The 24,054-nt window shown below is 43.2% G+C and overlaps 1 protein-coding gene across 10 annotated transcripts; it reads left to right on the forward strand.

The window, feature by feature from the left end:
• Positions 1 to 933: 933 nt before the first annotated feature.
• Positions 934 to 21,904, forward strand: SERPINB9 (serpin family B member 9). Of its 10 annotated transcripts, none has more exons than XM_053601692.1 (7): positions 934 to 1,027; positions 6,853 to 7,030; positions 11,994 to 12,131; positions 12,505 to 12,622; positions 14,592 to 14,734; positions 16,708 to 16,863; positions 18,160 to 21,904. In XM_053601692.1, exons 1-7 carry the CDS (start codon positions 960 to 962, stop codon positions 18,562 to 18,564), a joined length of 1,206 nt encoding a protein of 401 aa, XP_053457667.1. In that variant the 5' UTR covers positions 934 to 959; the 3' UTR covers positions 18,565 to 21,904. The 10 variants fall into 10 exon arrangements, with proteins under 10 accessions (XP_053457667.1, XP_053457668.1, XP_053457674.1 ...); XM_053601693.1 differs by having other exon boundaries at positions 963 to 982; XM_053601699.1 differs by lacking the exon at positions 934 to 1,027 and adding an exon at positions 1,066 to 2,203.
• Positions 21,905 to 24,054: the final 2,150 nt, after the last annotated feature.

Genomic DNA, 24,054 nt, shown 5'->3' on the forward strand with positions numbered 1-24,054 from the left:
ACCCACATTCAGTAAAAAAAAAAAAAAAAATTAATACATGCAAGGTGTACATTAGTTTAGCCTGAAAATGATGGACCTCTTGAAGTGGGAGATTAGTTTATACTTGGCTTTAAAGATTCTTCGATTTTTGATTACTTAAAGAAATGAACCTTTATCTAAAGGCTTGGAATGTTTTCAGTTAAGATGAGGAAGTCTGCTAATTCATAGATAAGCCACTAGATATAGACCAGGACTCAATGATTTATTCAGTAAATCAAGGAACTGCAAGTGTGTGTGTGTGTTTTATTATTGTTGGGGATTCACTGAGGGTACAAAGAACCAGGTTACACTGCTTGCATTTATTAGGTAAAGTCCCTCTTGCAATTGTGTTCCACCCCCAAGAGGTGTGTCCCCCCACACACTGTGAATCCCCCATCCTTTCCCTCCTTCCCTTTCTCTGCTCATACATCCCCCACCCCTGCCATGTACAGGTCAATTGTCCTCATATCAGAATTGAGTACATTAGATTCTTGCTTATTCATTCTTGTGATGTTTTACTAAGAAGAATATGTTTCAACTCCATCCAGGTTAATACAAAAGATGTAAAGTTAGTGGCTTTTTCAGTGGCTGAATAGTATTCCATGGTATACATATACCACAGCTTGTTAATCCCTTAGGTTGTTTCCACAATTTGGTCATCTGTAGAATGGCCCACATCACAAAATCTCAAAGCCACAGATGCTGGTGTGGATGTGGAGAGAAGGGAATACTTTTACACTGCTGGTGGGACTGCAAACTAATACAACCTTTTTGCAAGGAAGTATAAAGTATCCTCAAGGAACTCAAACTAGACCTCCCATTTGATTCTGCAAATGTGGGTTAACCTTTGTCTTGCATAGCCTTAGGCCTGTTGATGAGTTATGAAGGCTGTCTCCAAGAAGGCAGCGGGGCATGGTGAGGTCTGTCTGATTTCCCTTCTCATGGCCAGAAACTCAGCTTTCAGGTATTTCTGGAATCCCCTTGACCAAGAAACGATCCAGTCAGTCAGGTGGGAAGGGGTGCGGGGGGGGGTGTGTGCTTAAGATTTTATTTTAGTTCACAACATTGTAGCAAAAATGTTTTTATTTACACAGAATTACATTCTTTTTTCTTTTTTTGAGACGGAGTCTCACTATGTGGCCCTCGGTAGAGTGCCGTGGCGTGACAGCTCACAGCAACCTCAAACTCTTGGGCTTAAACAATTCTCTTGCCTCAACCTCCTAAGGCGCCTGCCACAACGCCCAGCTATTTTTTTGTTGCAGTTATTTAGTTGGCCCGGGCTGGGTTCAAACCCACCACCCTTGGTGTATGAGGCTGGCACCATAACCACTGTGCTATGGGCGCTGAGCCCATTACATTCTTAATTTACAGAGCATTGCTTATAAATTGTATTAGTGATACCAAACTGAAAATCCTAGCAGCAGCAGGGGATTTTATGCAACAATCAAGAATGCAGGTTCTGGAGTCAAACCTCGGGTCCCAATCCTGACTGCTTCGATAGCAATTACCTATGGGACCTGGAGCAAATGCAGTCTCCTCATCTCAGTGGAGAAATAACCATAGGACCTGGCATGTTGTGAGGGTGAAGGGAGGTGATGCATGTACATTACTTAGCAGAGCCTGCCAGGAAAAGTGCTGGCTGTGGTTACACTAGGGCAGCGGTTCTCAACCTGTGGGTCGAGACCCCTTTTTAACAATGAAAATACACTGTGGCATTAGGAAGGTTGAGAACCACTGCTCTAGGGGAAGGTACAGCAAGCAGGCCTCAGAGGGAGTCTGTGAGCTCTGCAGCCATCCTGTTGCTGAGGGCCACCAGGACTGGCTACTTTGCAAATAAACCAATATATTAGTTTCCTCTGGCTGCTATAATTACCATAGACGTGGCTGAAAACAACCCAAGTTTATATCTTACAATTTTGGAAGTCAGAAGTCCACTGTGCGTCCGCAGGGCTGGTTCGTTTTCCTGAGAGAATCCCTTTACTTACCTTTTCCAGCTTCCAGAGGTGGTCTGCATTCCTGTCCTGTGGCTTCTCTCACGGTGACCGTCACTGTGACCTCTGCTTCTGTCCTCACATCTTCTCTGACTCTGATCCTCCTGTCTTTCTCTTATGAGGACCTTGTGACTACACTGAATTCATCCAGATAAGTGAGATCATCTCCACATCTCAAGATTCTTCACTCAAAGGTGGAGTTAACCATGGAATTAACAGCCACAGGTTTTGGGGATTAGGATGTGAACATTTACAGGGCGGGGTTATTATCCTGTTGACTACAACCCATGTCCACTGACCAGAGAACTAGTGACTAGGTGACTACAGGAAGGCCCCTGGGTTGTACTTTTGATCCTAACCTTCCTTGATGGATAAACTGAGACACACATGGTGGTTTTGCCATCGGTTTTTAAGAATGATGCATAACAAGAGAAACTTATGAAACATATTTTTTTTTACCCCTGGGCATCTCCTCTGCCATGATCATGGTCTTCAGGAACTTTGGAGGACGGGAATTTCCTGTGGTGTTTATGAGAGAAATCATGTGAAGTTATTTTCTCTAGACCAGTGGTTCTCAACCTGGGGGTCGAACAACCCTTTCACAGAGGTCACCTAAATACAGATATTTACATTAGGATTCATAACAGTAGCAAAATTACAGTTATAAAGTAGTAACAAAAATAATTTTATGGTTGGGGGTCACCACAACATGAGGAACTGTATTAAAGGGTCACAGCATTAGGAAGGTTGAGAACCACTGCTCTAGACAAAAGCATCCATATACCATAGCAAAGCTGGCTCTTGGATAAGTCAAGTAAAGCTACAATTCTATCCACAGAAAGGCAAAAGATTTCAATTTTGTTATAGTTTAAATTTTTGCTAAAATTGTATTGAAGAGGGAAATGCAGATATATGTCAATAAACATTTTGTAAAGTGGGTTATTTTATGTATGATTATGCACAAATGAGAACTTATATCTTTTGGAGTTTTTTTTTTTGTAGAGACAGAGTCTAACTTTATGGCCCTCGGTAGAGTGCTGTGGCCTCACACAGCTCACAGCAACCTCCCACTCCTGGGCTTAAGGATTCTCTTGCCTCAGCCTCCCAAGTAGCTGGGACTACAGGCGCCCGCCACAACGCCAGGCTATTTTTTGGTTGCAGTTTGACTGGGGCCGGGTTTGAACCCGTCACCCTCGGCATATGGGGCCGGCGCCTTACGGACCGAGCCACAGATGCCACCCTCTTTTGGAGTTTTTTAAGAGGGAATAAATAATATGATTTCTCAAAAATGGGCTATGTGTGATTTTATCTACAAATGAGGTAGTGGATAATGCGTTAGAGACATAGTCCTTAACCTCTCTGAGTCTTAGGTTTCTTTGGTAATCTGGTGAAAATGTCCCAGAAAGTGTTACCACCTACACATTTTGCAAGTAATCTGTGGATCCAGATGCCCAGCTCACCCACTGGAGGAGGGAAGGGGGAGGAAGAGATAGAAACAGCCTTAATTCTTTCTGTGGCTTGACAGTGAAATCGTAGTCTGGTCTGGGGAACTTCAGTAAAATTACTGGAGAATCATTGCTGTTTTTATGTCTCTTCTTTTTATGTTCCTTGGAGCCATGTTAGATTTAATTCCTAAGACTTATTATTTATTCCTTTTGTTCTGTCTGTCTCCTGTCAGTATGCCTTCCTTGGCAAGACTAAATTTCCTAGATCTGTAGTCCCCATCTTGGGTGGGGAGCGACTATGCCCTAGCCAAGACGGCATTTGGCAATTGTCTGAAGATGTTTTTGGTTGTTGTGAGGGGAAAGCTGCTGGTATCTAGTGAGTAGAGAGGCCAGGGACACTGCCATACAGCTTACATCTCACAGGACGGTCCCCCCACGACGAAGAATCTTCTGGCCTCAGGGTCAACATTGCCGCAGTCTAGAAACCACGGGCTAGACAATTCAACCAAGCGCCTTCTCACACAGGAATCTCCATCATTTTCTAGCATAAAGATTTGTTTGGAGGTCGCTCTTTGAGGAATTAAGCGGCAAAGTTCAGAGTTGTGTGCCGTTTACTATCCCCAGGCTCTTTGTTTAAACAAAGGCACAGGTGTTCACCAAGGTTTCCAGGCTCTTGTCACTGCTGCGAACACATGGCTGGTACACAGCGCTTTCTCAGAACTGCGGACAGCCCCGGTGGCGTTCGCACACTGATGAAAAAGAAAGTAAAAGAGTAACTGCAGAAGACCCTAGCGTCAGAGCCTGTCACTTTACCTTCGCTCCCCGGCAGGGAAAAGTACCAGGGTTCCCGGGTCCGTCTCCTCCGCGTTCCTTGGCGCCGCGGACTTGCAGCCTGGTTTCCCACCAGGTCAGTTTCGGGACACTTTTCTTTCCCAGTCGGATCTTGGAGTCTCCCGGCCCGGGGGGAGCGCGCGCCTCTGCCAACCCCGCGTCCCGCCGACTGGGGACTCGCTCGAGCTTGCGGGTCTCAGAGGCCGGGCCTGGGCGGGGGCTTCGTCCGCGGGTACCGCCTGGGGGATCCCGGAGGCCCTGACCTGCTTTCCCCGTAGACGCCTACTCCGCAGGGTGCGCGCTGCGTGTAAGACTGAAAGTGCAGAGGCTATAAAGGCCGGGACATCGCGGCGCGCAGGGGCGTAGTGGGCTCCTGCGCCCCGGGGCGGCATCCAGGCTCGGAGGCGGCGGCGGTGCTGGATCGAGGAGGCAAGTGGGGGAGGAGGACGGGAGTGGAGAGGTTTAAATCCCTCCGGCTACCGGTGAGACAAGGGACTGAGGATAGGCGCGCCCTCTGCGCACTAGGAAAGCCGGAGCGGGCGGCGTCTAGGCTGCAGAAATGCCTCTTTCCCTGCGGCCGGCCAGGGGTAGGAGCCGGAGGCCGCAACTGTGCGCGCGATGTTCCGCAAGCCGCAGACGCTGTCCCTCTCGTTGCTCACTCCGCCTCTGTCTTCAGCCTGCCAGCACTATTTTCTCACCGCTCTTCTGTCCTCAGGGATCTACAGAATGACGTCCGCCCTACCTCTTCTCCGTCCTTTTAGGATCACCCTGTCTCCGGTTGCAAATCCCGGCACTTCTTACCCATCCTCATTCTTTCAATAATGCAGCTAAACCCACGGAGCCTTTTTGCCTGAGCACCTGAGCCTTTTGCCTTAGCATCAGCCGTGCAAAGCACAGTCCCTGCCTTCGGAATGTCCAGTGTGGCGGGGACCACAGGCACTAAGACTAGGAATTGCCGTGGGGGTGATGGGCCCTCTGGGGAGCTTTTTGGTGGACGGGGTCCAGGGAGCCTCCGGAGTCTGCAGTTGCCAGTGGAAGTAGGAAGGGGCAGTGGGATTAACCTGTGACGGGGGTGGGGCCTTGGAAGTGGGATAAGTAGTGTTTGCCAAGGCTCGGAAATGACTTTGAAATAGAAACAGAAGGCGGAGGCTGTGAGGGGGAGAGAGATCTCGTGTGAGGGGCGGTGGAGAAGCCATTTCAACAGGGGGGCTTTGAGCTCATCCTTAGGGACCAGGGGAGGTTGAAGGGGAGTGGTAAAAGTAAGAGGTTTAAGACACCACCCTCCTCTTAGTGCTCTCTGTGTGTGTGGATCAGCTGTCACAGTGGAAAGTGGCTGCAGGGAGATCAGAGACTCCGGGGGGAGCCTGCATGAGCCACAGGACCAGAGAAGTGGACAGGCTGGAGAGAGACTGGGGGCAGAAGGCAGACCTTGGTGATGGGTGTGGGGCGACAAGGGAGAGACGGGAAGGAGTCAGGGAGGTCTCCCAGGGTCTCCGGAGAGCAGCCGGGGCAGTGAAGGTCTGATTGCCAAGGGCACTGGGAACTGTGGCCTGGAGGTGGTGGCACAGGTGTGCTGGTGACCTGTCTGCTTAGCTTCACGTTTGGTTCTCCATTGACCTCACAGGTAGTGCCTCCTTGTTCTTGCCGGTTTTACCGCCTCACTCTCTACTCTTCTTTCTTGCCCTTCTTTTCCGGCACCCTACAGGCATGAGTCCCTTCCTCCGGTGCCCAGTGTACTTTCTGGTGGGACTAAAGAGTAAAGCTAAGCTCCCAAACATATGTTTCTGAGTTAGCAAGAACATTGCAAACAAACCAAAAAAAGCTAAAACAGCACACAATTGTTTCAGCCCGACTTCCAGTGTTTGAAGATCACATGGTGTCTGGAGGATAGCAAAGTTTGGGAACGCCGATTTGGGTTGTCGGATGTCAACAGATATGAGCCTAGGGCTGGGCTGTCTGGGAGGTGAAGGGACTGAGCTGGAGAGCTGGCTGTCCCCCAACTGGCTGGGGCCCACCGAGCAGCCACTGATAGGTGACAGCTCCTTGCCGCGCAGCTATCTGCCTCTGATTTAGCATCTCCCTAAGAAATAGGAAGGCCACAGCCTGGTGTCCAATTAAAAATCTCAGAAGGACTCTTCATAAATGCAGGCAACACAGTGTTCCCCAGACCAGCCTAGACAACCCAGCTGTTTTTCACTCTGGGATTCCTCCTCCTCAAATGGAAGGACCAAGTCTTTACAGGAAAGGGTCTGACTTCACTGATTCCCATTCTGTTAGGCTGTTTCCTGGGTGCATCCGTCTGGCAGGTGAAGCCAGTTCCATTGATATTCCTGAAACTCTGCAATTGGTTTGATTTGCTACTGTCACTTCACTTAGTTAATTGCCTTAAAAAAATTGACTTATTTTTTGGATGGAGACCAACAGAAAATGCATTTTCCACCAATTTAAAATATTCATGAGCTTTAATATGAAAACAAAAAGAGAAATGTTCCAAAATTGCCATGTATGAAGTCAATAACAGGCAGGGATGTGTTGAAGCAACATTTCTCTCTGCTTTTGTGTTCCAGGACCTGCATCATGGAAATTCTTGCTGAAGCAAATGGCACCTTTGCCATTAGCCTTTTAAAGATACTGTGTCAAGACAACCCTTCGCATAATGTGTTTTATTCTCCCATGAGTGTCTCCTCTGCCTTGGCCATGGTCCTCCTAGGGGCAAAGGGAAACACTGCGGCCCAGATGGCCCAGGTAAGCTGGCCCCATTGCCCAGGAGGGAGGACCATGTGTTCAATCACCAGCTTCACACTCATGCTCCAGAAGTGCTGAGGGAGGAGGGCGGCCCTGGTGCCTGGGTGTGCACACACCAGTTCAGGGAGGTGGGATCAACTGGGGAAGAAAGTGCAAAGGAGAAGGGAGATGAGGAATCTGCTCCACTGAGATATGTTTTGTGGGGCGCGTTTCCTCAGTTAATAACCTGGATAAGATTGCCAAAATTGTGTCCTAGCATTTTATCTGTGTCTAAGCAATGATACTGGAAATGATTTGAAACATAAGATCAATTTTTTTGCAGAAAGAGACTGAAGGCTATTCTCTGTTTTAAGCCATTTCTACACCGAAATGCCTTCCTAGCCAGGTGAAGCATAAACGAAAGTATAAAAAGGAAGAGTCCAGAGGCATGCGCTTCCTTCCTGCCAAAGTGCTGATTAGTTCAGCTTAACAAACATCCAGTGAAACTTTGGAAATGATTTAGAATCAGTGTCTGTTCCAGGAGCTTTCTAGAGAGGGTAGAAGACACATGCTTGACATGAAACCTAAAAGCTGTGTCATCCTTGAACTTGGGCCTCTGAACATACCTCTATTGTGGAAATGTTACTCATCACTGCTCCTTGTTTCGATAGGACTTTCTTTTCCCTTGATGACCCTTTTCAATAATGATTTCTCACTTTAATAAATTCCCAGTTCACGTGTGTGAGAGAATGAAGGCTTATGTGTAGAGGGTGTTAACCTAAATAACAGAGAGACTCTCTAAAAGAAAAGATGTTTATTTGGGAATACAGCACTTCAGTGGGGCTGCACACGCTATGTGCATATTTGGGGAGTTAAAAAAATAAAGACTTTTAAAGGAAAAAATGAGGAGCTTTACAGAACTTTTTTGAAATAATTATCCTTGGCTACAAAGAGTTTAACAAAGGTGATGCCAGTTCAAGGTTGGACAAGCAGTTCCTGCAGAAGTATTTCTGTAGTTCCTTGCAGAAGTATTTTTTTGTGAGAGGCTGTGATGGCCTTTCAGCAAGGCTGTGGTTTTTACAGAGGTTTTTGGGAAGTTTTGTTATCAGGCCTGCAAGCTTCAGAACCCTCTCTTGGTGGCCCTTCCTGGCTCAGCAGGGTGTCCTAAAGGTTACCATACATAGGAAAACGAATAAACTCACATAATATTTTATATCATATTTTATGTTTTTAATATTTTTAATGTTTATATGTCAACACCAAGAGAAATATTTTATAACATTTTGTAATGAATATCTTATAAATAAAGATACATTTAGCTATAGATTTCCTTTTTCTCTCTGTATATATGCATGGCAACATTTGGGACACCTTATATTTGTCAGGGGATTTTTTGTTATTGTTTAACATTAGTGACACCATTTTGATTCTGAAGTTTTTTATGCTTAAATATTTATAGTGTGTTTCTATGTTTTTGACTCACTGATAAATCCTTCATGGGGAGCTTTTAAATTTTTCTTTTTTGAGAGCACGGAAATTGCCTGGCTGCTTTCCGAGGTATGGTGTCCAGAGCGCTCCCTGCCTCTGGGGTTCAACCAAATGCTAACAAAGCACTCATGCTAGGTGCATATTGCTACCTATAACCTGAAGAGATGTTCTAATTGCAGCAGAAATGTTTTAACAAATCCATTGTCTAACTTGATTACTTCTGTAAAGATAAGAAGTTGTTTTTGTTTCCTTCATTATATGAGTGGTAATTTTTTACATTGTACCTTTTTTTTTTTTTTTTTTTGATGGGGCTGGGCTTGAACCTGCCACCTCCCACATATGGGGCCAGTGCCCTACTCCTTGAGCCACAGGTGCTGTCCTAAGAGCCATTTTTAAAAAAATATAAAATGTCTTTTTTTAAATTAAGTCATATATACATAGATCGTGAATACATTTATGCCTTTGTGGGATTCAGTGTGTTGATTATTTGTACAAATCGGAGGCCTTACATCCTACTAATTAACATAGCCTTCACCTCATTTACGTAATCACAGTGTTAAGACATTTGTGCTCTATACTTGATAGATTTGACTTGTACCCTTGCAATATGCTCCATAGGTCTGGTCCCACCATTAAACCTCCCTCTATCAAACCACCCCCCTCCCTTCCATGCCTCTCCCCTTCCCTCCTTCATCCTGGGCTATAGTTGTGATTCATCTTTCATATGAAAGTGTGAGTAATTATGAATTGGTTTCATAGTAGTATTGTGTACATTGGATATTTTTTTGCCATTCCTGAGATACTTTACTAAGAAGAATATTCTCCAGCTCCATCCATGTAAACATAAAAGAGGTAAATAAAAATATAAAATATCAGGGTGGTGCCTGTGGCTCAAAGGAGTAGGGCACCGGCCCCAGATACTGGAGATGGTGGGTTCAAACCTGGCCCTGGCCAAAAACTGCAAAAAATAAAAATAAAAAAAATAAAATAAAATATCTTAAGAGATGAAAGAAGAGGGGAAAGAAATCCCTGTGGTCCACTCTGACAACCACCCTCGAGAATGTAAAGCATTCTCTTCCAGCCCTGGTTTTCCCATTTTAGCTTTAAATTGTATACTTTGGTAAACATACCGTACTTTTTACTTTCTTTTTTTTTTTTTTTTTGTAGAGGCAGAGTCTCACTTTATGGCCCTTGGTAGAGTACCGTGGCCTCACACAGCTCTGGGCTTAAGCGATTCTCTTGCCTCAGCCTCCCAAGTAGCTAGGACTACAGGCACCTGCCACAACGCCCGGCTATTTTTTGGTTGCAGTTTGGCCGGGGCCGGGTTTGAACCCGCCACCCTCGGTATATGGGGCCGGCGCCTTACCGACTGAGCCACAGGCGCCGCCCGTACTTTTTACTTTCATAAATATTCTTTCAAGTAATGTCAGGAACCGATGAGACAATCTATGTAAAGTGAGTGCTTAACATATGTTAGCTATTAATAGTAATTGTGGTATTTCAGTCTTAAGTGAAATTGGTTTTAGCTTTCAGATTTTTTTTTTTTTTTTTTGAGACAGAGTCTCACTCTGTCACCCTGGGTAGAGTGCCCTGGCGTCATAGCTCATAGCAACTTCAACCTTCTAGACTCAAGCAATCCTCTTGCCTCAGCCTCCCCAAGTAGCTGGGACTACAGACACCTACTACCACACCTGGCTAGTTTTTCTGTTTTTAACAGAGACTGGGTTTCTTTGCTCTTTCACAGACTGGTCTTGAACTCCTGAGCTCAAGCAGTCCACCTGCCTTGGCCTCCCAAAGTGTTAAGATTATAGGCATGAACCACGGTGCCCAGCCTTAGCTTTTGTTTTTGACATGTTTCCTTATTTAATTTATGAGCTTTATAAAATTAATTTGGGTGCTTTATTTCTTTTCCTATGTTATAGAACAGTGTGTATTGCATGAGAAATATAAATTTATTGAATATTAGAAATTGATTCTCTGAAAAGATCCTACCTTTTCTAAAACAGTTCTCTGCATTTTTGTTTCTTTATTGTCACTGATATATTAATAATTTTGACTTTCATTTGGCAATTTATAACCTACACTTTGTTGAAAGTAATTATATATAGTTTTATTATTTTGATGTTTCCTTTGTATCCATTTCTGTAAGCTTTTTCATTTATAATTTTCAGATGCTTTTTCTTATTTTCTTACATTTGCAGGATGGTTGTCTATTTTGTGTGTGAATATATGTGTTTTCTTTTAAAGAACCTGGACGTGGATCCATTGACCTTTTTCTGTCTTTCTCCAAATTCTTTAGGAATTTTTCTGTACCTTTTCTAACATGAAGTATTGAAAGTTTTATCATTTCTTTATTTCCTAGATAATATTAAAAACAATCAGTGCTCTGTTTTTACTTATTTTTGGTCAAAACCTTTGGTCTTAGATATTATCACTCCTATTTTGATTATTTTATAAATTATATAATTACTTAGAAGAGTATTTTAAACGATTATTTAGAAGCATTATTTACAAGAGCATTTCAATTGTTACTTACAATTACTTAGAAAAGTGTTTTCAAGAGTATTTAGTACAGTCATTTCCATAGTATTAGTATTTTATTATAATATTATTGATTTCTTTCTACCACTCTGAGGTCAGAGAATATAACCTGTATAATTTCTGCACGTTTTAACCTGTATAATTTCTGTATTTCAGAATTGTTCAAGACTTTTTCTTATGACCTGATATATGGTAGATTTTTTTTTAAATATTAAAGTAAGGTTCTATATATATATATATGTGTGTATATATATATATATATATATACACACACACACATATACACACACAGGGTAGCCATAACTTCATGGCCATAACTTTATGTCCTTCTAGTGTATAATTGTAGCAACTATGTTTTCGTCTTATTAACTATATATTTTTTTTTTTTGGTTTTTGGCCAGGGCTAGGTTTGAACCTGCCACCTCCGGCATGTGGGACCGACGCCCTACTCCTTGAGCCACAGGCGCCACCCTTAACTATATTGTTATTTTATTTCCTTATCTTCTTTTGAACAATACTATTATGATTGTATTTCTGCCTATTTTCCCTCGTATTTTTAGTGCTTTTAACTGCATATTTTTAAGAAAAGCGGTAAGTTTTCCTCTATTTAAGTCACATTTAAGCTTTCCTTGGGATGCAGGATTTTATCATAGCCCCTTCTCTGAACCTCTCTCACCCTTGTCATTTTTTCCTATTACTTATCTTTAAGCAAGAGAGATCCATTCAGGCAGAGTAGCCAAATCTTTTAGTCACCTGTTTTCTGCCTTCTCTCTCTCCTCTCTTCACCCACCTGCCAATGTCATTTCTCTGGGATGTATGAAATACTCAATTAAAATAAAATAGCCTTCTTTCAAAAGAAAATTTTATTAAATATTTGCGAAAAAGTTTTTCTTTCAAATTTTTTTCTGAGACCAAGTACTACATTGATAATTTTTAAAATTATTTTTTTTAACAGGTGCTTTCTCTAAACACAGAGAAAGACATTCACAGGAGTTTCCAGTCACTTCTCACTGAAGTGAACAAGCCTGGCACCCAGTACTTGCTTAGAACAGCCAACAGGCTGTTTGGAGAGAAGACTTGTAAATTCCTTTCAGTAAGTTGGATCCTTAGAGCAATAAAAGTTGTACTGAAATTACCTAGTGATATAGAGTCTATGAGAAAGACCCTAGAGAAATTGAGAAAGATATTGTAAACTTTTTTTAAAAAATGGCTACAGTTGTATAGTTATGTGTTTTATTATTTAAAGTCTGACTATTTCTAAAATTCACTTCTAGTTATTCAGGGCTTAGTCCATACCTATTTACAAACATGGATATTTTAACATCTAGTAGAGTAAGATATGATCACTTTTTAAGAGCTATACATATTCTTTTTATTCTAAAAAATATATAATATTTAGAATTTTTGGAAGCTTGCTGACATCTTATTCAGTAATGCAGCCTCACTAAACACTTTTCTCTCTGAAGATATTTAAGGAATCTTGTCTTCAATTCTACCACGCCGAGCTGGAGCAGCTTTCTTTTGTCATAACAGCAGAAGAGTCCAGGAGACACATCAACACTTGGGTCTCAAAAAAGACTGAAGGTGAGAATTGTGAGTCAGTCCACCCTCCTCATCATCCCTACCTCCACCTCGTCCTCCTCCCCCCACCTGTCCTCTTCTTCTCTGGCCTTCCCCTCCTGTCCTTTCCTCTTATCTCCCCTCAACCCCTCTGATCTCATCGGTGTTTCAGATGGTCAGTGTGCTGTTGGCTGGCTGAGCCTCTTGGTGTACTGAACCTTAGCGGATTCATAAAGGTTCTGATCAGATGCTCAGGTTTTCAACAATAGAGATTTAATTTTGTCTATTCTCCCAGGACCAGAGCAGCTGATACAACTGTAAAAAGAAAATTAAGCCAGATTTCTAGTTGAATAACTTACATTAAAACACACTTCACTGGCCTACAATGTTCACATGCTGGTCAACCGCACACCTTCTCTCAGGGCTGAAAATACCCTCTAGTTAGTGTCAAATCTTATTTCTTTTCTTTTTTTTTTGTAGAGACAGAGTCTCACTTTATGCCCCTCGGTAGAGTGCCGTGGCCTCACACAGCTCACAGCAACCTCCAACTCCTGGGCTTAAGCAATCCTCTTGCCTCAGCCTCCCGAGTAGCTGGGACTACAGGCGCCCGCCACAACGCCCAGCTATTTTTTGGTTGCAGTTTGGCCGGGGCCGGGTTTGAACCTGCCACCCTCGGTATATGGGGCCGGCACCTTACCTACTGAGCCACAGGCGCCGCCCTTTTTTTTTTTTTTTTTTTTGCAGTTTTGGCCAGGGCTTGGTTTGAAACCACCACCTCCGGCATATGGGGCCAGCGCCCTACTCCTTTGAGCCACAGGCACCACCCAAAATCTTATTTGTTCCTATTTTAAACAGTGACAGGTTCTAACTTTGGCTCCCAAGATCAAGGACCATTCACAGTCTTCTGCACCATTTATGTTTAGTACCAATAGAAATATTTATATTTTCCTCAATAAATGAGACAGTCAAGAATGAGAGATAGTCTTCCCTTAAAGATTCAGCAATTATTTCTCTTACTTCATCTTGGAACTTTCACCACTGCTACCCTCTAGGGACAGTGAAGTAGCAGGGATGCCCTTAGTTTGTTGGAAAGGTAACACAGGCTCTCCATAGGGAGAAAGTGGCATCTTTATTTGACCACGTTCTCTTTTCCAGACCTGCCTGGTGTTTTGTTTAGAGGATACAATAGTAATGTCTCTTCCAGAGGCTTCTGGAAACTCCCCGAGTGCCCATTGCCAACTTTCCCCCCTTTGAGCCATCGTTCTGGCTACCTCTGACTTGCTCATGTATAGTCATGGAGTGTTAGAACTGGTGTGACCATGGAGGGTTAGATCGAACCTCCATTTAACCATGTGAGATACATGGTGCCACCACCACCCCAGGCCACTTCCCATATCCTGCTTGTCTTGTTCTCTGTCCTGGTGTAGTTTTTCTATTCTCTACCAACCTGTTTCCTTGAGTGACTTACGAGTCTTTCACCGTCCTCAACTTGGTGGATGTTCCCAAGGTGTCAATAATCATGAATATCACTTATAGGTATTGTTTTTGATTTCTGTATATAACAACCCGAACTCAGCAAATTTGAAAACAGAATGTTTGATTCTGGACTAATCATCTAGGATCTGCCAGTACATTGTATCACAGTTTATTCATCAGATTATTATTAACAAAAAAACAAAACTAAGGCTCGGTGCCTGTGGCTCAAGCAGCTAAGGCGCCAGCCACATACGCCTGAGCTGGTGGGTTCGAATCCAGCCCATGCCGCCAAACAACAATGACAGCTGCAACCAGAAAATAGCCAGGCGTTGTGGTAGGCACCTGTAGTCCCAGCTACTTGGGAAGCAGAGGCAGGAGAATCACTTGAGCCAGGAGTTGGCGGTTGCTGTGAGTTGTGATGCCACACTCTACCCAGGGCGACAGCTTGAGTCTCTGTCTCAAAAACCAAAACAACAAAACAAAAAAACACTAAATGTAGCTTTATTTTTCTTGAAAGGTAAAATTCGGGAGTTATTGCTGGATAACTCAATTGATGCACAGACCAGGCTGGTTCTTGTCAACGCTATCTACTTCAAAGGAAGATGGCATGAACAGTTTGACAAAATATACACAAGAGAAATGCCTTTTAAAGTAAACCAGGTAGGGGGAAGCTTTAAAAAAATCATTCTAGTTGGATGAAGAAATTAAGTGGAGAAGTTTAACTTTGTAAGTGCATAAATGACTGGTTAAAAATAATTTGAAATGACACATTTCTGAATGAATTTTTATACTCAGTAGAAAAAAAACTGAAGGGATAAAAGATATTTCCTGCCTGTAATTTTTGCATTTCATCACTGCTCTTGCTGCCTCTGATAATTTCCCTTACACCATTACCGATACCTAGTTCTAGAAACTAAAGATTCTCCTGTAAGCCCAAGTTGCTTGGATAGAAAGCAAAAGAATCAGGTCCTAAGGCGATATGTGTATGTGGAGAGGGGACAGGACAGAGGGAGAGAATATGAAAACGCATTTCTTTAATCAGTTTTTAAAAAAATTAAAGTAAGTATTTATTTCAATTCTAAGTTATTACCATGTATTCAGTATTTACAGCTTTCTGTTAATAAAACTGAGTGACAAAGACCTTAGTCTTGATATTAGAATAGTTTCCCAAATCCTCTAGCCCCTGAAAAATATCATTTTAATGCATTAGAAAACTTGTACAAATAATAACTTGCCCCTTTTAAAAAATAAGATGTACTTTAGAGAACTTTGAACAAAATCATTTCTCTAGTTGCAAAGGTAGGGTGTAGAGGGGAAATTTTCTAATATTGATATCAGAACTATTTTAATTTTTACAACAGATTATCTGTATCAATTTTTAAAAATTATTTAATAAATCTAATACTTCAATTAACTTCTGCAATCATATACTCTTCTGTAATTAAAAAAATTTCCTTAAAGTAGCAGAATTAAAACAATTGGGTTAAAATACCTGGGTCATTACAAAAGTTTGAGATACTCAAAAATCAAGAGAGATAACCTCTGGGAGGATGGTAAGAAATGAAGCCCTCCCAGCAACACTGATCAGCTGAGCAAGCTGATGCACTGGTACATCAGAAAGGAAGCTGTGGACTCTGTTTCTTGGAAGTAAAATAATGGATAAGGCAAGCAAGTTGAAACTGCACAGGTGATTCAGAAAGGTCGCTGTCAGCTGTGTTTCTTAGAAGTGAAGTAATGGATCATAACACAGCCTATCTCAAAACTTTTGAGTTAAAAAAAAAACAAAACCAAAATACCAACTTTCTAGTGACCCACATATACATATGTGGTTCTTTACCCTGTCTCAAGGGAATGTATCCATCTATATTACCAATCATACTATTGTGAAGCTATAAATTTAATCCCAGTTTATAAAATTTTTATTTCTAATTAAATAGAAACAATTTTTTGTTTCCTTTAGACATACTTGTTGAGCATATTTTTTTTTTAATTTTTATTTTTTGCAGTTTTTGGCCGGGGCTGGGTTTGAACCCACAACCTCCGGCATATGGGGCTGGCGCCCTACTCCTTTGAGCCACAGGCCCCGCCCTGTTGAGCATATATTTATATGAGAAAAATCTGCTTTCTTCCTCTGGAAAATGCAGATCACTTTTTATTTTGTTGAATAAGGCCTTTTTTTTTTTTTGCAGTTTTTGTCCGGGGCTGGGTTTGAACCTGACACCTCTGGCATATGGGGCCATCGCCCTACTCCTTTGAACCACTGGTGCCGCCAAACAGGTTTTCTTTCTCTTTTCTTTTCTTTTTTTTTTTTTTTTTTTAAGTAGTTTTTGGCCTAGGCCAGGTTTGAACCTTGCCACCTCTGGTATATGAGGCCAGCGCCCTACTCCTTTGAGCCAAGTTGAGTAATACTTTTTCCAGACTAACACTGTGTCTGCTTAGGATTGAATACTTTCATTGATGTTAGGAAGGCACTGGTTGACGTGGCCTGTAAGTGTTCACTGCCGCAGGAATGTGGTTTCCATCATGGGCCTGTAAGCACTTGCAGAGGCTTACTGCAGCTCCTTCGGAAGGTTTTATCGTGTCTTTCAGTAATTATTTTAAATTCCGTGAGCCTGTGTTCATTATTCCCTCAGAAAGAGCAAAGGCCGGTGCAGATGATGTTTCAGGAAGCCACTTTTAAGATCGGCTACATCAGCGAGGCGCGCGCGCAGGTGCTGGATCTGCCCTACGCGGGCCGGGAGCTGAGCATGCTGGTGCTGCTGCCGGACGACGGCGTGGAGCTGGCGGAGGTGAGGCCCCTAGAAGCAGCCGTCCCGCTCCCTGCCTCTGCGGGAGAATCAGGTGGCTCCCTTGGGGCGCAGACCGCGCACGCACGGCTTCCACCTGCGGTAGTCTCCTTTGGAGCTGGCGCCGCCTGCAGAGCAGAGTGTGGGGACACTTGGCTTTGGGATGGAACTTGCGCTCAAGACTGAGTGCTCCCGTTCTTATATGAATCATCTGCGGAGTCATTCACCTCAGCCTCTGGTTTCTCATCGCTAGAATGGGGGTCTGGCAAATAGTAAACAGTATAATGTGACCCATTACTATCATCATTATTATTAGCGTCATTTTTTTTTTTTTGAGACAGTTTCACTCTGTCGCCCTCGGTAGAGTGCTGTGGCGTCACAGCTCACAGCAACCTCCAACTCCTGGGCTTAAGCGATTCTCCTGCCTCAGCCTCCCAAGTAGCTGGGACTAAAGGCGCCCGCCACAATGCCTGGTTATTTTTTGTTGCAGTTGCCCCTGCTGTTTTAGTTGGCCACGCTTGGTTTGAACCCAACCTGGGTATATGGGGCCGGTGCCCTACCCACTGAGCCACAGGTGCCGCCATGTTTTTAAAATCTAAAAAGCTCTAATCTGAAATAGAGAATGAGGACGTCTTGACTTTGGACTTGTCATGGCTGGGAGGTGTGAAGTCCAGTGCTCAGTTCTGTCCTGCTAGCTTCCTTTCAGCGTGGATCCCCAGGGTGAGAGAGCCCACTCTCCCAGAGAAAGCAGGCAGTGCAGCTAACTCTAATCCCTAACTTTAACCTGTGACCTCAGGGGTCTGTGTGAGTGGAGCAGAAGCTGTTGTTTCTCCTTCTTTTCACTTTCCTGTGACCTCTCTTCTGTAAAAACCTCAACAAAATCTCATCTAGGGCAGATTCTCCTCCTAGGGTGACTCATAGCAAGAGCGCTTTCCTTCTTAATCTTCATCCTTACTAGCAATGGTGTGTTGTCTTCAAAAATAAGTATCATTTAAAACAAAAAAAAGCATTGTCATCTGGGTGTTGACATTTGTTGGAGTAAAAGATGTCTTAGAAGTTGTTGGGTAAGGTGGAGACAGCCATGAACTTCCTGCCTGTGGGCTGTCTGGTATCTGCTCTGCCTGTCACGGAAGCTGTTCGTGGACCAGTGCACGGACCACAAAGGAGAGCTCACAAGCTCCCTGGCAGGTAGACAGAGGGGCTGCTGCTCCTGCGGGGACAATGAAGAGGAAGGTTACTGCTCGTGGGCCTGCCTGTGCACTGAAGTGTGAATCTTTAATTCTGATTCTGGTCTTTCAGGTGGAAAGAAATCTCACTTTTGAGAAATTCATGGCTTGGACCAAGCCAGAGTCGATGAAGAGTACTGATGTTGAAGTTCTCCTTCCAAAATTTACACTGCAAGAGGATTATGACATGGAAACTGTACTTCAGTGTTTGGGAATGGTTGATGCCTTTCAACAGGGCAAGGCTGACTTGTCAGCAATGGCAGTGGAGACAGACCTGTGTCTGTCCAAGTTTGTGCACAAAAGTTTTCTGGAGGTGAATGAGGAAGGTACAGAGGCTGCGGCAGCCTCGGGTTTAATTGTTATACAGGATTGCATGGAATCTGGACCAAGGTTCTGTGCTGACCACCCCTTCCTTTTCTTCATCAGGCACAATACAGCCAACAGCCTTCTGTTCTGTGGTAGGTTCTCGTCTCCATAAGGGGTGTGCTTACTGTGCATGTGAGCGCTTCCCTCTTTGCATGTCCCCATATCCCCCTACAGCCAAGTGCAATTGTGCAGGCAAAATTCTTACCCATCTGATTTCAGGCACTCAGCTCTGCTCATAGCCACCACTCACTTATGCCTCTGAATCCAGGTAAATCCAGCACCAGAACAGACCTTAATGCCTCCCTGCTGTATTTAAGATGTATCCCAAATCCCATAGCATGGCATGCCAAGTTTTTCTAGAATTCTACATGCAATTCATTTAAGTTAATTCTGCTTTCCTGGTACCTCAAAACTTGTCACTTGGCTCAGTGCCCATGGCACGGGGTTATGGCTCCAGTCACACATACCAAGCCTTGATGGGTTTGAATCTGGCCCATACCAGCTAAACAACAATGACAATTGCAACAAAAAATAGCCGGGCATTGTGGCAGGCACCTGTAGTCCCAGCTACTTGGGAGGCTGAGGCAACAGAATCGTGTAAGCCCAAGAGTTTGAGGTTGCTGTGTGCTGTGACACCACAGCGCTCTACCAAGGGCAACATAGTGAGAGTCTGTCTCAGAAAAACAAAAAAACAAAAAAACTTGTCACTTGCCTTAACCTGTCTGAATAGTTACCAATGCTGCGATAGTGCTACTATTTTATAGTTTTCTTGTTGCTTGGTCTTTTTAAAAAGTTTCTGTAATGAACATTTATATTTATCTTTTTGCAATATTTACCCATCACCAAGTACACACCAAACACTGCCTTAGCCACTTGAGTAGACAAAAGGGACAGGTCATGGTCTTTGGGCAGCTGGTCTTTGATATCTGTGCCCAACTTATATCTATTATAACTTATATTTTTTACAATTTATATCTATTACAACTTGTATATGTTGCAATAACCAGATTGAACTATTTAATGTCTTCAAACTTGCCCTTCCAGGGTTCACACCTTCCTCTGTTATTGTGTTTCTCTACTTCTAACAGTAAAAATTCCATTCAACTTTTAAAGCCCGTCTCAGATGCCTTATTTAAGAAGTTTTTCCTTTTCTCCATAACCAGATGCACATCTTTAATTCTCCTAGCCCACGAAAGACACTTCTCTCATGGCAGTAGCTGTATTTATTAATGTTTCTTTGTCCTTAAAAAAGTCCTCTCTTGAGACCTTAAATTCAGTGAGGGTGGAGACTATAGCTTATGTATCTGTGTCCATGCCCCCGCCCACCACTGGTGCCCACTTATCTGCTCCCTGGCCCAGTTGGAGCCAGGGACCACTCCCCCCGCCCTCCAGTCTAGACCTGGCAACCCTCTGCTCAGCGGCCCAATTGTAGTCAGGCAACCACAACCCTGCCCGCAGGTCTCAGTTCACACCTGGAGGCTTGCCAGCTTTGTTGAAATCAGGGGACCACGCCCTTGCCCTCAGGTCTCGGTCCACACCAGGCGAGCCTCTGTTTGCTGGCCCAGTTGGAGCCGGGGACCAGCCCCGCCTGCTGAGCTTAGTCCACACAGGGCAACCACTCTCCTGCTTGTGGGCACTGTCAGAGCTGGGGGTTCTGCATCCCCTCCCGTCAATCACAGCCCAAACCGAGGGTCAACACCACCACTGGCCGGGCAAAGTCCTAACCAGGGACTGCTCCTCCTCCCATGAGTATCCCTATCTTCACCCTCTTTCTTTCCCACTAGTCACAGATTCTATCCTGATGTTTGGCGGTTCACACTATGCCCAGATCTGTCAGGAAAAGACCAAACACTCTGTGCTTTGCAGGGGGCAGAACTTCAGACCACCATGTGAGGGGGAAGGGTGGACTGGGAGTTAGGAATTGTGCGGGAAAATATTTGTTCAATTTTATGCCTGGAGGGTGGTTTCTAGGTTTGTAAGTGGGACCTCCCTGGAGAAGGAGACCCAGTGTTTAGTGACTCTTTCCAGTGGCGTAGATGAGAGGTCTTTTGTTCCCTGTTCCTGGCAGAGAGCCCAAGATGGGTCTCTGGCCTACGGCCCGCAGGCCACATGCAGCGGGGTGATTGTATTTGTTCCCGCTTTGTTTTTTTACTTCAAAATAAGATATGTGCAGTGTGCGTAGGAATTTGTTCATAGTTTTTTTTTTTTAAACCATAGCCCAGCCCTCCAACGGTCTGAGGGACAGTGAACTGGACACCTGTTTAAAACATTTGAGGACCCCTGCTTGTACCTGTAATTTGTTTTCTTGAATGCTGTTCCTTGGAGTCACAGCTTGCTGAAATTTTTTCTTGGCTTTGCTCCCCACCTTTGACTTCATAGAGTCCGATTCTGTCCAGTTTTTCTCCCTCTGATCAGGAGCTTTAGCCAAGGGTTGCTACTAGTCAGTCATCTTCCCAGAATCAGAATATTTTTCCTCACTCCAAAAGGAAAGCCTAGACCCATTAAGCATCACTTCCCACGCCCTCCTCTCTCCAGCCCCTGGCAGTCACTGATCTGCTTTCTGTCTCTATGGCTTTATCGATTCTGTGATATTTCATATAAATTGAATCACATATAACTTTTTGTGTCTGACTGCTTTCATTTAGCCTAAGTTTTGTGGTTCATTTAGATTGTAGTATAATCAGTGCTTCATCCCTTTTTATGGCTAAATAACTTTCCGTTATGGGAATGTAGCACAAATCGTTCATCTGCTCATCTACTGCCGGGCGTTTGTATTGTTTCTACCTTTTGGCTATTGTGATAGTGCTGCTGTAAACACTCACGTATATGTATTTGTTTGAATACCTGTTTTCTATGTTTGGGGTATGTATCTAGGAGTGGAATTGCTGGGGCATATAGTGATTCTTTGTTTAACTTTATGAGGAAGAGCCAAACTGTTTTCCACAGTTGCTGAACCATCTTCCATGTCCACCATCATTGTAGGAGAGTTCCACTTTCTCTCCACATCCTCACCAACACTTGTTATTTTTCTTTCCCTTTTTAAACAATAGATTATGGCCATCCTACTGGGTGTGAAGTGGCTTTTATTTTCATTTCCTATGTAGGGGTTAGGAACTACAGAGCAAACTAGAGAACTAACCAGATGAGACATCCAATCTCATGGGTATGTGATACTGAGTGAAAAAAGAGATGGAAGTAGGCATATACTTCAGTACATTTTATGTAAATTAGAAATATCTGCAACATCCTATATTATACAAAGATAGACGCCAATTGCCTTTCTTTTATTATTGGTGAAAATTATTTGCTATAGATCCTTGTTAATTTCCTCTTGGTAGTTTCAAGATAACTTTTCCCATAGCAATACCCATCTTGAGAAAAGCTCTTACTCTATGTTAGTCAGGGCAGTGGATTTGAGGCTGCTTCTCTCATTCTTTCTATTAAAATTTCCTTTTTTCTTTGGTAGTCCTCATTGTCTGAACAGTTGCTGATCGTGCGCCACAGGGAACTGAGCAAGTGGTCCTAGATCAAAACTCTTGTGGTTTCAACCACAGTTTCAGTCTACCAAGTTAGCACAGCTGCTTAGTTTCTTTCTAGTTTTATCACATGATCATTCCCTGAATGGACAAAGCTCTCTAAGCCAACCCACCTCTCTCTTAATACAGGAAAAACCCAGAAGAACTGAGTAGAAAGATTTCACGTGGTGAACACTCACTATTCTTTGGGAGATTTAAGGGAAACTCTGAAGGTGCTCTGTTTTTCTTTTTTTAACAGGTGCTTTCTTTAAATAGAAATAAAGACAGTCATTGGAGTTTACAGTCACTTCTCACTGAACACTTGTGTAGGGCAGCTAACAGGTTCATTGGAGAGAAGGCATATGATTTCCTCTTAGTAAGTCATAACAGATAAGAAAAAAAAAACAGTTATGAACTTAGCAGCACTATCAGTAAGTGTCACCGAAAGTTCAGCACCTCCCCAAGCTATATCAGAAGAATGGAAGACAAATGGTCTGAGGAGAAAGAAAGGGAGGTTTATTAATTTGCTGACAAATTAAGAGAATTTCCAACTTCCGTCTTAAAGTACCATTGTCTTAACTAGAGTAGAACCTCTGTAAGTTGGCCATCCAAGGAACTGTAACAAACTGGTCAACACACAGAGGTGGTCAACATAAGGAACTAGGCCTACTGGACTGTTAGGTACATGTCCTATGAAAATTAGGTCAACTTAAGGAAGTGGTCAATGTAGGGAGGTGGTCAACTGTGGAGGTTCCACTGTATAAGTAGAAAAAGAGAGCTTTTAAAGGGAGGGTTTTCAGCTTCGGGCTACTGATGTTTAAGTATAACTCTCAGTTGGGGATCCTGATCCATGCCATCTCTGGAGAAGACAATTTGGTGACCTCCTGCAGACAATTCTGTTGAACCATCACCTGTGGTACAAAGAACACTCCCTTCTGTCTTGTGACCCCGCAGATGCAGGTTTTAATTCCAAAAAAAAGAGTGGGGGAGGTTTTAAAAAGACACCTTATAAAACATTTTTACCCCTTTCCAGGCCATTTTCTCTGTTGCATAAGTATAAGTAAAGAACTTTAAAAGGTTTATATTCCCCCACAACAAACAATTCTTCCATACCACATGCAGTCCAACAAAACAATTCCATTCTGACGCTAATTACTTAGAAGTAAAGGGCTTAATCCCACGAGACAGCCCCTACTTCAGACACCAATACCAAATAAAGAGCCCAGATTATTCACATTTCAGGACTACTACAAATTTGGGAGTTCCCATGACCCTGCCCAAGTTTGATAACTTAGTAGTAGAATGACTCATGGAATTCAAGAAAGCACTTCATTTACTATTATTGGTTTATTATAAAAGATACAACTCACAAACAATCAAATGGAAGCGATGCAAGTTATGGGGTGGGGGCATGTGGAGCTTCCATTCCTTTTCTGGGCACACCACTCTCTTAACAACAAACCAGACGCTCCCAGAACCCCATTTTGGGGGGGTTTGTGGAGGTTCCTTTATGTAGGCATGGTTTATTGAATCATTGGCTATTGGTGATTGATCTTGATTTTCAACCATTCCCCCTTCCCCTGGAGCCTCTCTGAGAGTCCCTTCATCATTAGCTTAAACTCAGGTATGGTTGAAGGGCTCATTGTGAATAATAGAAGACATTCCTATGACCCAGGAAATTCCGAACATTTAAGGTGCTCTCTATCATCAACTGGGGACACAGATGGAAACACCTAGTTAGGAGTTGCTGACCTGAAGAAAGAAACTGAGGCAAAATTAATACAGAGTATTTATTTGGGCCATGATTGATGACAGCTCCCTGGGAAACACCTCCAAGCCACTTTGGAAAGTGCTCTCGAGAACAAAAGAAAGGCTTGAGTTTTTAAAGAAAAACAGATAAATCAAGAAATTACTACGAAAGCTATTTGTTAGGAATTCTCATTGGTTTACAGCAATAACATTGATGAATGACTGGCTATCCATTGTTAAACTATAGGGTCCAGCATATGGTGTTGTTAGGTTAATTTAATGGCTACTGATGGTGATACTCAGTCTAGGTGATACTCAGTCTAGAATCCTGTAACAAG

This window comes from Nycticebus coucang, chromosome 9, assembly GCF_027406575.1.
Source record: "Nycticebus coucang isolate mNycCou1 chromosome 9, mNycCou1.pri, whole genome shotgun sequence".
NCBI classification, from domain to species: Eukaryota; Metazoa; Chordata; class Mammalia; order Primates; family Lorisidae; genus Nycticebus; species Nycticebus coucang.

Bases quoted from the DNA above. Each gene is read 5' to 3' on its own strand.
- SERPINB9 (XM_053601692.1), top strand. From the start codon at position 960: ATGGCCAGAAACTCAGCTTTCAGGTATTTCTGGAATCCCCTTGACCAA. The intron at 7,031-11,993 runs GTAAGCTGGCCC...TTTTTTTAACAG, and splicing joins CTGCGGCCCAGATGGCCCAG to GTGCTTTCTCTAAACACAGA. The intron at 14,735-16,707 runs GTAGGGGGAAGC...TTATTCCCTCAG, and splicing joins TGCCTTTTAAAGTAAACCAG to AAAGAGCAAAGGCCGGTGCA.